Consider the following 14,348-nt stretch of genomic DNA (forward strand, 5'->3'; position numbering starts at 1 on the left):
TGAGCTCTACTGGGTTTTGGAATCTTGGCCTCTGTTTGTGGACACAAATCTTCATCAGAAAATGTTCCTCTGTAATTCTTTTATAGATGGAGAGAAAAAAAGAGGAGGAAGATTAACGGTTACAAATTCCACTCCCTGTTCCACACTTCCCACTCTCACCTCCTCCTCTAATATACTCATCTCCTGAGGAAGTGGTATCCATCATGGAGACGGTTTGGATGTTATGCCATGTCGCCTCGTGCATGCAAACACAAGGTGACACGGGAAGCGGCGCAGCTCGTGAGCACCCAGTCTTTTAAATGCAGCTCCATGTTCTCCCCATAAAGTGTCCATCAGTACCTTAATGCATCTCCCAGTGAAAGTGACAGAGCCTGGGCTTGCACATTATTAACTCCAGACATTTTTATGAGCCTGTGGAACAGAGTGCTCCTTCTGAATAAGATATGTGTTCTGTGTTCAGTGACTGTATCAGTTTTTTTTTTTTTTTTGGCATACATCACAACATTTAGACATTGTTTTTAGTAAATATAAACCACTGAATGTGTTCTTGTAAATGCTTTTCTTAAAGGGTCAAGATGCTTTAAGCCCGATTTTCTTTACTGTTACCTGTTTTCAGTATTTACAATTATAATTTGTAAATGTAAACATTAGCAAGCTCAGCAGAGATGGGTTTAAGTGGCATCCAAATTGGCAGGCTATTTATAAATGCATGGAATTCGTTTAAAATATTAATCAAATATAAATGTGTATTACATTTCATATTGGCTTAGTCCTGAACAGCTGTGTTTGGAACCAGCTGAGAGCCATTCACGTTTAAATCATAAGTGAAGAAGGGGACTCCTTGAATTCATGCAATCTGTGAGGTTTCGGTGCTGTGTTTTTCCTAGACTTAGTGGGCGTTCTCAGTAGGGAAGATTAACACTTAAACAGATTGTGAAAGGGAAACGCAATGCAAATATGTCATCTCACAAATCATGAGGCTTCAAGCCACTCACGTGATCTAAAACATATTTCAGTGACGCTCTCAAAAGCCTGATTTCCATAAAAGACTCTTAGGTGCTGGGGGTGCGTAAAAACACACACCCCAGCCAGCACGTGAGACTGAATGGAGGAAGACGCCCAAGCAGAACAAGTTTGGAAATGCCAAATCTGCGGTCGACACTAGAGTTTACAGCGCGCCACGTACAGCCAATCAGTTGGTTGGAGTCAGTCAGGCAGGCTCTGTCCGAGTTGTTTGGAGCTCAGTGAGATAAACTGTGCGTAAAATCCACCTGCCAGACGCAACAGCGCAGCGGTGCCATGGCATGCAGGACTCATCGAGCAAAGTCCACTCTTATACACACAGAATAACTGCTATTTATATACGGATGCCGTCTGTTGTACTGCGATGGCAGATTTCCCAAAACTGATAATGTGAAGCAGGATGATCGGTCCGTCCTCTCCTCTCCATCCACTCAGTTGCGCCGAGGAACGATGCTAAGCAAATCAACGGGAGGATTTTCTTCTACAGGTAAGATTATTATCGGCGATGTTTACGAAACATGTTCTTTTACTATAATATATATTGGTAGCTTGTTATAAAAAAAAAGATTTCTGTGTTACACGAAAAAGCAAGAAGGGAACTAATATGAAAATGTGTCCCATGATTTGGAGATTTAAACGAGTTTTGCAGTTTAATGTGAAGCAATGTGATGTAATCAAAATAGGTAAAATATTTCAGATTCTTATGTGCTGTTTAAGAGAGAGAGGGGGATAAAGAGAATGAACTGCAGTGCACTAAACAGACAGAAACAGAGGGTAGAGACACAGAGCATGCCCGTGGTCAATAATAGTAGAGTCAAAGCACACACTAAGTGCACTTCTTGTGTCAAATGACTTATTTGTGGGATTTGGATGAGATTTTGCTTGTCTAATGTAGTGTGTAATGGAATTCCCTGTTATCTGGAGTGCAGCTAAGCCTCAGCAGCATGCGAATGGACACAGTGGAGAAGATGCAGAGGCTCGTGTGTAAGAGAGAGTGTGTGTGTGTGTGGGCTCAGATACTGCTACTGGCCTACATTAGTCATGCTTCTCCTCAGCAAACAACTGTGAAATCTGGCTGCATGAGCTTTTGTCCTCGTGGCGTCAGAAGTTCTAAAGATCGCATGTAGATCTGCAGGTCTTCTTTATTGTTTGCTCCTGTATGTCCATGTTCTTTTGTAGTTTTAGCCAGGATAACTGGGATTTATTGGATTTCATTACGTGTAATACAGCTGCCTCAGTGGATTTTATGTAATTTGATTATTAGTCAGGGAAAATAAATGAATTTGCTAGATTAAGTCATCATTAGCCAAGAGGGACTGACTGCTTGTGCTGGATTTGCAATGTAAAATATAATATTTGCTAACTTAAATCTGGACATTCTTGGATTGCACAGCCCCTCACTGGCAGATTTGGTGCTTTAGTGACTGCTTCTCCTGACATTTTTTAGATTGATAGTTAATTCATTTGTTACATTACAACTGGATTTGATGACTCAAGGCAGAGACCAGTCAAATCAGAGTACAGCACTTTTCCATGTTATCGGTATAGCAGCCATGGCATGCATGCAGAAGAATTCTTTTTTCTATGACTTCATATGAAACTATGCGAGTTGCAACAGTTAAACATACAACAGATGGTGATATTATGGTTAAATATGCTGGGGCTTGGGAAATGAATTCATGATTGCCAAACAGAGAGAATTCTTTTCTTTTCTTTTCTTTTTTTTAACAAAATGTATTTCCATGCACCTTGAGCCAAAAATAGGTCATGATTATCAATCACATGCGTGTGATTTCTTTTGTGTTTTAACTTGACTGTAACTCTGCTTGTTTTGTTTTTTCCAGCCACCAAACTGCCTAATATTGTTTGGACTCCACCTTTCGATCCACTCAACATTTGAACCAACCCTGAAGTCATGGAGAGCCTCAGTGAGCTACAAAACCCCTTGTTGGACAAAACTAGCCGACATGTAGTCCAGAATGACTACCAGGGTTACCAGTGTGACTACCCGACCCACCCTTATCAAGACAGTCTAATTGGCTTTTACTACACAGGAACCAGTGGCAAGCATAAGACTCAGCAGTTCTTGGATGCAGAGTCTCTTCATCTAGCAGTGGAGGCCTTCTACAGACCTAACTTCATCCTGTTCAAGGATGACATCAGCCTTCACAGCAAGGATTCAAAAAGTGAGAGCTTTGAGACCACGTTCACAGAGAATAAGGATGCTGTGTCAGATGGAGTTTCAACAGAAAATACGGGGGATCAAACACAAGGAGAGAAGGATGTAAAGATCCAGACTGTGTCATATGAAGTGGAGGAGGAGCAAGGTCCTGAGTATGAGGTCAGAGGTCACAGCAAAACAAAGAACAATATATATATATATATATATATATATATATATATATGACAAAGTGGATGACAAAGTGATTATGATATTGACTTTCCACATGAAACTGGAGGAATATCAACACTTACTGTAACTGTCAGGGTCATCTTTCAGCACAAAATGAGTCATGGTACATAGACTGGAGAAATAGTTATTACTCAATTTGCTGTTCTAATAAACTGCCAGAGTGATTCACTCTGATTTCTCACTCTTGTCTAAAAAATGTCCTCTTACTGGGGGGGTAGCATTTTGAATTTCATTTCTAAGAAAAATTCAAATCAGATTTTATCAGAAAAGACTATTGTTCTGCTAGGACTTTAACTGCACCTTCTAAGGAAAGAAACAAAAAAAAAAGAAAAAAACAGCAAGGACAGTTAAGTCCTTTCAGAAGCAGTGAAAATCTAATTTCAGCCAGAGACGCTTGTGGAGCACCCAGGGCTCTGAGCTGGCAGAGGAAGAAGTATAGCACCCTAACTGGGCTGATGATCGCTCCCTTTCCTGTCACTCGAAGGCCTAGCAGATTGATAGAGACATTGAAGAAAGCTCCATTAATGCCATAAGTGATGTCCTGCTTTGAGGGTATTAAGTGGGACTCAGCTGATGCATGGCTGTCGTAGCAGGTAAGCCTGGAGCTAAAGTTATGATATGTCAATTCAAAAGAGCAAATTAACCTGATAAACAGGGCTCAGGTGAAAACGTTTTTTATCTGGAATATTAAGACTTTGTTTCTTTTCTTTCATTCCCATCTGCTTCTGTTGCTTCATTGAAAAGATTTATGTGTTTTGTATATAATAAAAACATACACAATTACAGCGCCAAGTGGTGATGAATAGCAGCAAAACACGAGGAGTTCCACAGCTGTGGGGATAAAAGTAAGGTAAACAGAGCAGAGCTAGTAGGGCATCACCCACACCCTAAATATCCTGGAAATAGTCAGTGGCAGGGTGCATTTTGTGTTTACATTTGCCTGGTGCAGCAAGCATCATTTAACACCAGCAGTAGAACTGAAAACAAGAAATTCCACAACTTGTCTTGGTCAATAAATTTTTGACACGTGTGTGACAGAGAAGAAATAAATAACCAGTAATAAAGTAGCAAGACCCTGTGCATGATGTCATTGTGACTGCTACGACTTACAGAGCGCATGGGTCTGTATGTGCAATGCTACTGAGTCAACTATCCCCTCCAGACACTAACAAGGCCTTGGAGAGAGCTGTGACAGGGTTGTTAAGGCACTGTGCCTCGGTGGAGCCCCATCAGTTATACGGACAGACCAGACAGGAAGTGCATCCCTAGCCGACCGGACTCAGTGTCAGGCGGGCTGTCAGCAGGACTGAATGCACCAGTCACTCAGGTCCGTTATTAGGTCTTGCTACAAAGATAACAAGAGATTACTCCTGTTTGTGCTCACCAGTTTATGTATGTGTTGTCAGATTGTGCAGTTACAAACAGCTGCAGGTGGACAGTGTTCATAAAGCAGATAACAGGAAGCTTTATAACATTTTCTTGGCACTGGTTACTATTTGTTAAATGCTTGATAATGTCACCCTCCCTTCCTCCATTTCCTTACTAAATATAAAATAGGTTTTCTTACTCTAAACCTTCTTTAAATAGCTTAAGCTAATTACATTCGATCCTGCAGTTTGGTTAGATCAGAAGATACAAGAAAACATTGTGAACATGTTTAAAACTGTGGTTCTTTACACACTTGAATGGTTCTTTTCTTCTTGCTCGCTTCCTGGACCGTTCTTTAATTACCTGTAAAATGGTTGGTTGAGGTCGTGCCTTACATATCGATTTCTGTTTTGTGCTTTCTTTTTCCCTGCTTTGATCGATCCTTGAAAGCAGCAAGACTAACAAATGAAGGCTGCTTCTTATTTGGGCTATTTATTCAGACAAACATCCTTTTGGTCTCCAGGACAGCTGAGAGAAGTATGGCCACCTTCTCTTTGAAAGGTCATCATGCAGTCACATTGCCATCCTTGCTGCAGGCACGATGGGCCTATGTAGTTTGAGTGGCATTCAAATCTATCATTCATTAGCTTGCTCAGCCCCCTGTGGCCTTGAGTTTTTAGCATCAAGGCACAGTATTGCAAGTCTGTTGAACACACCCTGCTTTATAAGATGTCTTTGTATTAAGAGAAGATGGTGGAGGTCTCTCAGGCTGGAAAAGCAATTTAGCACATAAATGACACTGTCTTCTTGCTGTTTCTCCTGTCACCTCACAATGATGGAACAATCCGTTAATCCTGCGTTATCTGTCATGCCGCTCATGGGTGTTGACAGAGGCACCAAATCCTCTCCAGCTGGCTGAGCACATGTTGTCCTGGTTGGTTGTGGAAAGAAGGGCACATATCTGCTCCTAAATGGGGGGTGGGGTGCACAGGCTGTCAGTCTACACTACTGTGAAGATGTTCAAAGTACATCTAACTATTAACACGTCAGTCTTACTTTTCTGGATTGCACATGTAATGCTCAACACCACAACTGTCAAATTTTTATCTCAGTTTACAATGTTACAATATTGCCCCAAAATATACTATACATAGCATCACCCACTGCTTTTCAAGCACCTAATTAGTTTCTATAAACCTCCTGTCTTTCAGAGTGACAGCTCCAGTGACAGTGAGAGTGAGGACAACTTCATCGTGCTGCCCCCTCGGGACTATTTGGGTCTGGCCATCTTCTCCATGCTCTGCTGTTTCTGGCCCTTGGGCATCATTGCCTTTTACTACTCTCACAAGGTAAAGGCCCAGAGATCTCAAGCTTATCATTAATTCTGATTACACTGCATTCTATTTAAGGTCAACAAGCTCAAGCACTCAGACAAGTGCTACCACAGCCCATTTTCCACCTCGTGACCCCCTCTGCAGTTTTTTTCAGATCACTGACTGCATGAATTCAGCAGATATGGTCTGCTTGTCAGTCATCTGTGACAGAAAAACCATTAACATTGAGGTTTTCATTCACAGTGTGCTCCATATGAGTATTTTTCTTAGATACATATGTAGCTAAGACCTGATTTGTGATTATAGCAATACATTTAATTAAGTCTAATGTCAGTATCTTTGTGTTTCACAGCCATTAGTTTCAGGCACTCCAACCTCAAAAAAGCATGGCAAATCTTAGACTCCTTGCAACATCTTTTAGAATAATTGCAAAAAAAAAACAAAAAAAACACCGGAACAAAAAATAATGTGTCAGAAGATTAAATAAAGGCTAGGCTCATTTTTTGATAGGAAACCAAAACACCCAAACAACACATTTGTCACTGTCAGAGGCATAATGACCTAATTGCCATGGTAACTAATGGCTCCCTGAGAGCATTTCTTGTTTTTTCTCTTTTAACTGTGGCTTAACACCTACTCATACACTCTGTGCTGATGAGTAACACACTGGCTCATTTCACTCTATGCTTTGTTTTGTCAGACTGGCAAGGCCATTGCTAAGGGAGACTTCTCCAGAGCAGGCATGAGCTCCAGAAGAGCCCTATTCCTGGCTGCACTGTCCATTACCATTGGAACAGGGATGTATGTGGGGGTAGTTGTTGCCCTCATAGCTTACCTGTCCAAGCCTGGACATGTATAGCACTGGGACCAATTGCTTGGAGGGAAATAGAGGAAAAGAGGAAGAATACAAGAGGAAGGAAAAAACCTGGACAGATATCTTTGCCTCTCATTAATGTGTGTGACTGCAGATGTCTAGCTTGCTGCGAAGAGATGTCTGCACAGCTAAACCAGAGAGAGAGTAGAGGGCAAAAGTATTATGTGTGGATGGAGTATCACTTTAACCACATATTGATCTAGACAGAATCTTTATTTCTGGTATTCAGTGCTTACACCAGAGTATTCTACAAGAGGAAGATGCTGTACTTCTGTATAAAAATGAACTCATAGCAGTAAGAAACTACCTACCTTTTTTCACATTAGTCATTAATATCTTTCTTGAGCTTTACAATAGGTGTTTTTTCTCTCCATAATATTGCACATTGTTTCTTAAAAAAAACTTGTATATAAATTTCTTGGAAAAACAGTCTGCCAATTATTATGTAATTATTTATTGAAAAAACTAACTTGAAAGTGATCCAGTCAATAAGAAATAAGATGACCTCTGACAGAAAAGACAAAGCTGCTTAGCAGTGGACATGAGGATTATTGTTGTCTATTGTATACTGTACATCTAGTAAATAAATATATTTGGCATGAGCAATGAAACTCTTTACCATCCTTTACATTCCTTTGTTTGTTGTCTTTTTTAGAGGTCTGTTGTAGAGCTCTGGGGGATCAATTTTGACAGTTCAAAAAAAAAAAAAAAAAATAGAAAGTATGATTGGACAAAACAAAAGGGGAGGGAAGGTAAAACTGTGTGACTACTAATTAATGAGGTGGAGATCTGTAGTGTTCCCAATTAAAGTGATGTGTGGTAACAAACTTTATTAATATAAGACATTATGAAACATCATTGTGAAAGCACCAATGAAACTGTTTTGGTTTAATTTTGTTTTAGTTCCACGAGATCCTTGCAAGAGTTAGCAAGATTGTTCTGTACAAAGATCTTTTACTTAACTTCCAAAAACAGAAATACAATTGTTTTTCCTGTCAAGACAACTCTACAGAGTAATTATATCTAAGAGAATAAAAAATAATAATAACTGAAATTACTTTGGATAGGTGAATGTCAGTTCTCATTTCCATTTTCTATAAAAAAAAAAAAAAGGTTTCATTATTTATACCTGAGAAATTATTCAATGTTATTGTATGTAGTGCTAGTTTTATAAGTTTAAATCCACATTATTAGAAAGGAGATACAGAGTGTGACAAGTAAGCAGAAAAGCAAATAATGATTACTTAACACTAGACCACGTTTTGCATAATATAAACAGTTTGCTAAATGTATAACTACTAAAACAGTTAACATAGTTACCATTAGCTAAGAGTAGCTAGTCTACAAAAACAGAGATAGTAATCGTATTCAGTGAGAGTTGAAGTTGTCACATTTGTTACATTTAGCATCGATAGCTAATAGAAAAACAGGAGTTAGCTTAAAACTATGCTAACACCAAGCAACTACAGTTCATAACTATAATGCATTTAGCACAAAAAGTTAGGAAAGCTTTGATTGGTTGATTCTTTCTTTCTTGTAACCACAATTCAAGTTAAATAATTTATTTCCCTTTTAAATGGGGCCACATGTCTAAGGAAAATGATTTTGTGGGAAAAACAATAAAGCTGAGTATTTGTGATATGTTCATTAAAAACCTGTCCAATCTCTGCCATGCCAAACAGCTTATTCTGTTATTGATTTTTGTTTTGACCTCCTGGTATACCAGGTGTTGACAATCAACTGCCTGATTGGTGCCTGATTACCAGCACCTGTGAGCAAGGAGTTGGCTTCTGCTCCAAGTATGCCACATTTGACAGATGGGGCCCATGTCATAGGGTAATGTCAGTCACAACTGTTGACCAAGTTTCGGTATTATTTAGAGCTTTAATACATCTCCAAATTGAAACCCAAGTTCCACATAATCAGGGATGTCAGAGAGAGGCCAATGGCTCACTACTCAGACAATCCAGAGCAGACATGGCCAGTCTCTCATAGGGCTGTTTCTGTGTGTTTCTCTATGCAAAATTTTTTTAATAAATTCTGATTATTAAAGTTCCATTGTTTATCATACTAGGCAATCTATTGGATGGAAAGCAATATGATATTTTAAATAACAATGAATATTACAGACCAAATAGCCAACAATATATATTTTAAATTGACATTTGTATACTTAGGAAGACTCTGCATTTTCTGCCTTTAAATACTGTTACAAGACTTATGCTTTATTAATAACAAGGAAAACTTGCTTTGAACCAAATCACAAGTTTCATCCGTGTTTCTAAAGCATTTTTGGCTGTTTAACTTTACACAATATTCACATCTGGTGGTAATCTAAATTTTTCATCCCCTTCATAAAATGTTAACAGTTTGGACAGACAAATATTAACACCTACATTGACAGTTGGGAAGATGATGCTGTTGAATGCTATATAATCATCAAGAACATGAAAGTGCTGATGTAGAACAACATATAGCTCAACATATGAAAATATACATTACACGCTACATTTGCTTGCACATGGGCATCTGAGGTTTAGCCAGCTTAAGGTCAGTTTGTATTATTTGTATATAGGTTTTTCAGGAATATTTCCCCTTTCCTTCAGATTTTTAAAAAGCCTTTTTGTGTAATGTAAACAGTTTGCAAAGTTATAAAGATTAACTAAAGGGAATTAGTTCCTCTCACGGAAGACCTACTTACAACACCTTGCTGGTGGTCCTGGATGTTTTTCCCTTCACTTGTCTGCACATTTGCAAAATACATTTAAAATTGATGGGTTGGCTCTTTTTTTTTCTTCTTCTTCTTCTTTTTTTTTACTAAGAATGCATGTCTGCCACACTCCCCAATGCTCTTATTGATCACCTGAGCAACCCCAACTTGCAAACAAGTGAAGTAAATAGGGTAAATTTGGGGGGCTTGGCTGGAAAAGTATTAATCATACAGACTTATCAACAGATGAGTGTTTCACATGGAATGCTGAAAGTGACATTTGTAGTACATGTCATTAGTTTGAAATGGATGGAAAACCAGAGGCTTTTTTTCTCGGGTGACAGAACTTAATGCACCAGGTAAAAAGGCTGTCGCAGAGAGAGCAGTTGCAAGAGTTATAGAAAAGATATTACAGTCAGATTGCTTTGCATGAAATCCTCATGTAAAAGATAAATTTACATTTAGTTTATTTGCGCAAAACCCCCAAAATTGAACAGGTTTACAGAAATGTAGAAAAAAGTGAGGTGAATCAGATGATTCATCCGTCACCACGTCCTTGACAAGTGGGTGGTGTTTACCAGAAGAGACCGGAAACCCTTGTCCTCTGCAGTGAATCTGTTAATTCAGCTATGCTGTGATGGGAATTTCGAAAGCATTTTTGAGATATCTTTGCTCCTTTGTGGAAGACGCCACTTCACTCAAAGTTTTTCCAGATGATGTAGAACATATGATAAAATATTTATGACAAAGGTCTCTTCCTGGGTGTCAGTACCTTCATTCCTTTTATGGTACAATGGATGAAAAAAAAATTAAGGGATTGCTGTAGCCTTGTTTATATAAACCAGAACATAAATAGGTTGATCCCCAATGTGTCTTCATGTTAAAATATCCTTTGGCAAGACACTGAACCCCACATTGCCTTTAGTATATTAACTGATGTTTTTTTGTTTTTGTTTTTTTGAGAAAAACTACTGCATAGAGTGTATATATATATATATATATATATATCTTGTAAAACCTGGACAAGGATAAAAATGTGCCATATCACTATATCAAGGAGCTAAGACATTGCTTTGCAGTTTATTGTGATTGCCAAACAACTTAATACATAACACTTAATGCTGAATTTCTGGTCATTTATAACCCGTCTGGTGTGTGAGAATTATTATATAAGAAATATTGTAACAATGTCCACTTATAACATTTGGTATTGTTAAATGGCTTTTACAGCAAAAATTGTTAATCCACAATCTGTTGCTAATGAAAGCAGGGAGGAGCTCATTTCAAAGTGCTGTCAGGGTGCATCAGACAACAAAGGCTGGGCACCTCTGAACAGGACACAAACGATGTAGTTAGACAGGCTTGTCAGAGCATATTGTCAACTACAGAGCTATATACTGACTATTTGCTATTGCAGGCACAAGCCCGCGCTTTAACTGGCGCGTCTCTTTACTGTCTTCTGGCATCAGTCAATGTCAAGCCTCGAGGTGACTTTAGCTGCCAGCAACAGGAACAAAGCCTGCTCTCTGAAGTCAGGATGTCAGAACAAAATGAAAGCAGCTCTTTACTCCCCTCCAACACTCGAAACAACCATCATGCATGTCCTGTTCTTTAGCTAAAGTATCTAAAACAACTCAGTGGCCTACAGGCTCAGCTTTGAAGACAGCATTACTCAGGAATTATTAGGGGGAAAAAATAAATACACCCACAAACAGAAGTGTACAAAGGTTTTATTTCTTTTTACAAAATACCATCAAACATGCAACTTACGTTTTCTGAAGTTATTGAAAAGCATGCAAATAAGCCAATAATCACACCCAGAGTCATGATACTCTAATATGGTTTTAACTTTATGATAGTTTATATAATGTTAATTGAAAAGTAGAGTCCTCAAATTACTTCTATTGCCTACAACTTTGCCACACATATACCTCATCATTTAGATAAACGGAGTAGGTGGTGAAATAAGCAAGTCATGAAAGATTACACAGCTTAGCATCTTCTAAATTTGTATGTTCTCTCTTTTGTAGCGTCTCTCCAAGCAAGAATTTAATGCATAAAATGTGGCTCGATGGGGGAGACGGGGGCGAAAGTGCCGCTCTCATCAATGGGAGCTGTATGGGGTGCTGAAGTGGGCTCACTCTGCGAGAAAGTGCAGCGCTGCATGTGTTTTCTCTCCCTCAGTGGATAGGAAGCTTCACCCACGCCTGCTAACACTCACAACATCCATAGCTTGCTCAGACCACCAGAAGCAAACTGATTTTATTAGTCATCCACCCCCATGTGAATATAAACTTTCCAAGAGGCAGCGGCAGCAGGTTAAATCTGAATTTCTACATATATTTTAGTGCATGTATGAATACAGTTCTGGTGCAAGTGCCACAGGTTTTGTCTTGATTCTCATGAGATTCTCATTACCACTCTGCTCATGGACAATGATCAGTGCCTTTGTCTAATGTTTATTATTTGAAGTATTTGTAATAACTGTGATTAAAAAAAAAGCTTACTAATTTACTTTTCATGGACATTTTCGAAGAAGTACAAAACACAGTTTTATTGAAAATAAGATTCTGCACTTTAGTCTTTCTTTTTTTTTTTTTTTTATTCTGACCTTGATACTCCCAGCGAGAGGATAAGCTGGGAAATATTAAAATTATGTCATTTTCCCACAGTTGGGATTATGGTGTTTATGCTGTCTGAAGTTCATCCAGAGATCTTTTTCCATGCAGTCAAATAAATCTTATGTATATTTGATTAACCCAGGGACACTTTCTAGGGCATCAGTAGCATGAATTATGTCTCTGGGAATGAATAGAACGGAAGTCACGACAGCTGCCCTTTCAGAGTTCAACTATTTCTATTAACTTTACATTTTGTCACAGCAGGAGTGTCAGGCAGCATTATTTAAACACATTTGGGTCCAAATCTTGAAGGTTTGATTAATTTTACATTTGCTTTCATTTGGTGAATTGGTGACCTCTCAAAGATGCATATTCCCCCCCAACTACACACACACACACACACACACACACACACACACACACACACACACACACACACACACACACACACACACACACACACACACACACTCACCTACAATATTCTGGGAATGGCTCCAGCCTCCCACAACCCTTCATCAAGTAGGTAGGTACACAAAATGGATGTGTGAACTTATTTTCTAAATTGTTTGTGAAAAGAAATTATAAAATGTCACAGCTAAAAGTGTTTATTTTTTATTTTTTTTTTTTTTTTCTGAGCACACAAAGAAAGAAATACAGCCTTTTATCAGAACAATACAAAAACGTTTTTGGCTATATAATTTCTATTTGTCATCTACTGACATTCTTTTCTATTTTAGATTTAAGTTCCTTTCTCTAAATATTTTAAATGTTCAATATGTGGTTAAAGAGAAGGGAAAGATTCCTACTATAGCTTAAATCTACACATATTACTGTTATATGCAAGGTTGTATGTCTCATGTTGTGGTGGCACAAAGGGCTAAAACACAACATCTAGCAAAACTCATCAACAACACCAGGAGCACAATAAAACTATTAAATAGCATTGAGTTACAGACTAAAGCTTAAAGAGTTTTTAGTATAGAATTTCCTCTTTGTGGTTGCCTGCATAGTGACTCTGTGCTGCTACATAGGAAGGATGGATATAACAAAGAGAGGAAACTTGTACTGATAAATTTTACCAAATATTTCTGAATTTGTGTTCAGTGACTGTTTTAGTATTTGGACGACCATGTCCTATCATTTCCACATGATGTGAAACTCAGTGAAAATAAAGGATAGATAAACAACCAGATTTAAAAAATAAAACAAAAATATTATACTGGGTCAGAGAGTACAAACATTTAACTGGTGGGTGGAAAACATATGTAAACCTCCTGGATTTGGAATTTATTTGAAGAAAAATCAGTAGTAGTATTTATCACACTCAAAAACATGGTAGTGGTAGTATAATGGTTTGGATGTTTTTCACCACATTTTGACCAAAACAGCTTATCAGCACTGATAAAACTATCAATTCTGAATTTTACCAGTGCATTCTCTGGAATAATGTATGCACATCTCTCTGTGAACTTAATGTTTGGTCAACATCTTGACCTTAATCCATTAGAATTTTCTGGAAGCTTATACAGTGAGCAGTTCATGTAAGAAAATCACAAACATCCCAGAGTTTGAGCTTTTTTCTACTGATGAAAGGGTTAAAGTACAGGATTCAAACATTTAGCAAAATCATTTAGTCTCAGTTATTGCTGCATGATGAGGTTATTCATGAAAACAAAGGTCTTATTATTAATTTTGCCACTCATTTTATTTATAAAGTAAATTACCAAATACAGTATTTTGCTCTCATTTGTTTATTCAGGCCCTTTAATCTGCTTTAAAGATTGGTTTAAAATTATAATTGGGCTCAGATTATATTAATCAAGAAATATATAAAATTCTTTAGGATTCACAAACTTTTAGCACCACTTTTCCACATCAGTCACTTTGGCAATTTTGACACTTTTAGCTCATTTAGCTGATACCACATCATTACATAATGCTGGTCTTCTTCTAATCGGGTATTTTTTTTATGTGTCTGTATGGCTATACATATTTTGCAGTA

General features: G+C 38.1%; 1 protein-coding gene across 1 annotated transcript; it reads left to right on the forward strand.

Moving 5' to 3' along the window:
• The first annotated feature begins 1,075 nt into the window (after positions 1–1,075).
• LOC121630694 (synapse differentiation-inducing gene protein 1-like) lies at positions 1,076–7,679 on the forward strand. The gene is made up of 4 exons (XM_041971112.1): positions 1,076–1,510; positions 2,868–3,364; positions 6,016–6,153; positions 6,839–7,679. Exons 2-4 carry the CDS (start codon positions 2,939–2,941, stop codon positions 6,995–6,997), a joined length of 723 nt encoding a protein of 240 aa, XP_041827046.1. The 5' UTR covers positions 1,076–1,510; positions 2,868–2,938; the 3' UTR covers positions 6,998–7,679.
• Positions 7,680–14,348: the final 6,669 nt, after the last annotated feature.

Source organism: Melanotaenia boesemani, chromosome 20 (assembly GCF_017639745.1).
Source record: "Melanotaenia boesemani isolate fMelBoe1 chromosome 20, fMelBoe1.pri, whole genome shotgun sequence".
Taxonomy (NCBI): domain Eukaryota; kingdom Metazoa; phylum Chordata; class Actinopteri; order Atheriniformes; family Melanotaeniidae; genus Melanotaenia; species Melanotaenia boesemani.

What these genes read in the sequence shown, in the direction of transcription:
- LOC121630694 (XM_041971112.1), top strand. Translation starts at nt 2,939, where the DNA reads ATGGAGAGCCTCAGTGAGCTACAAAACCCCTTGTTGGACAAAACTAGC. An exon ending in AGCAAGGTCCTGAGTATGAG is followed by an intron (nt 3,365 to 6,015) that starts GTCAGAGGTCAC and finishes CCTGTCTTTCAG; the next exon opens with AGTGACAGCTCCAGTGACAG. An exon ending in CCTTTTACTACTCTCACAAG is followed by an intron (nt 6,154 to 6,838) that starts GTAAAGGCCCAG and finishes TTGTTTTGTCAG; the next exon opens with ACTGGCAAGGCCATTGCTAA.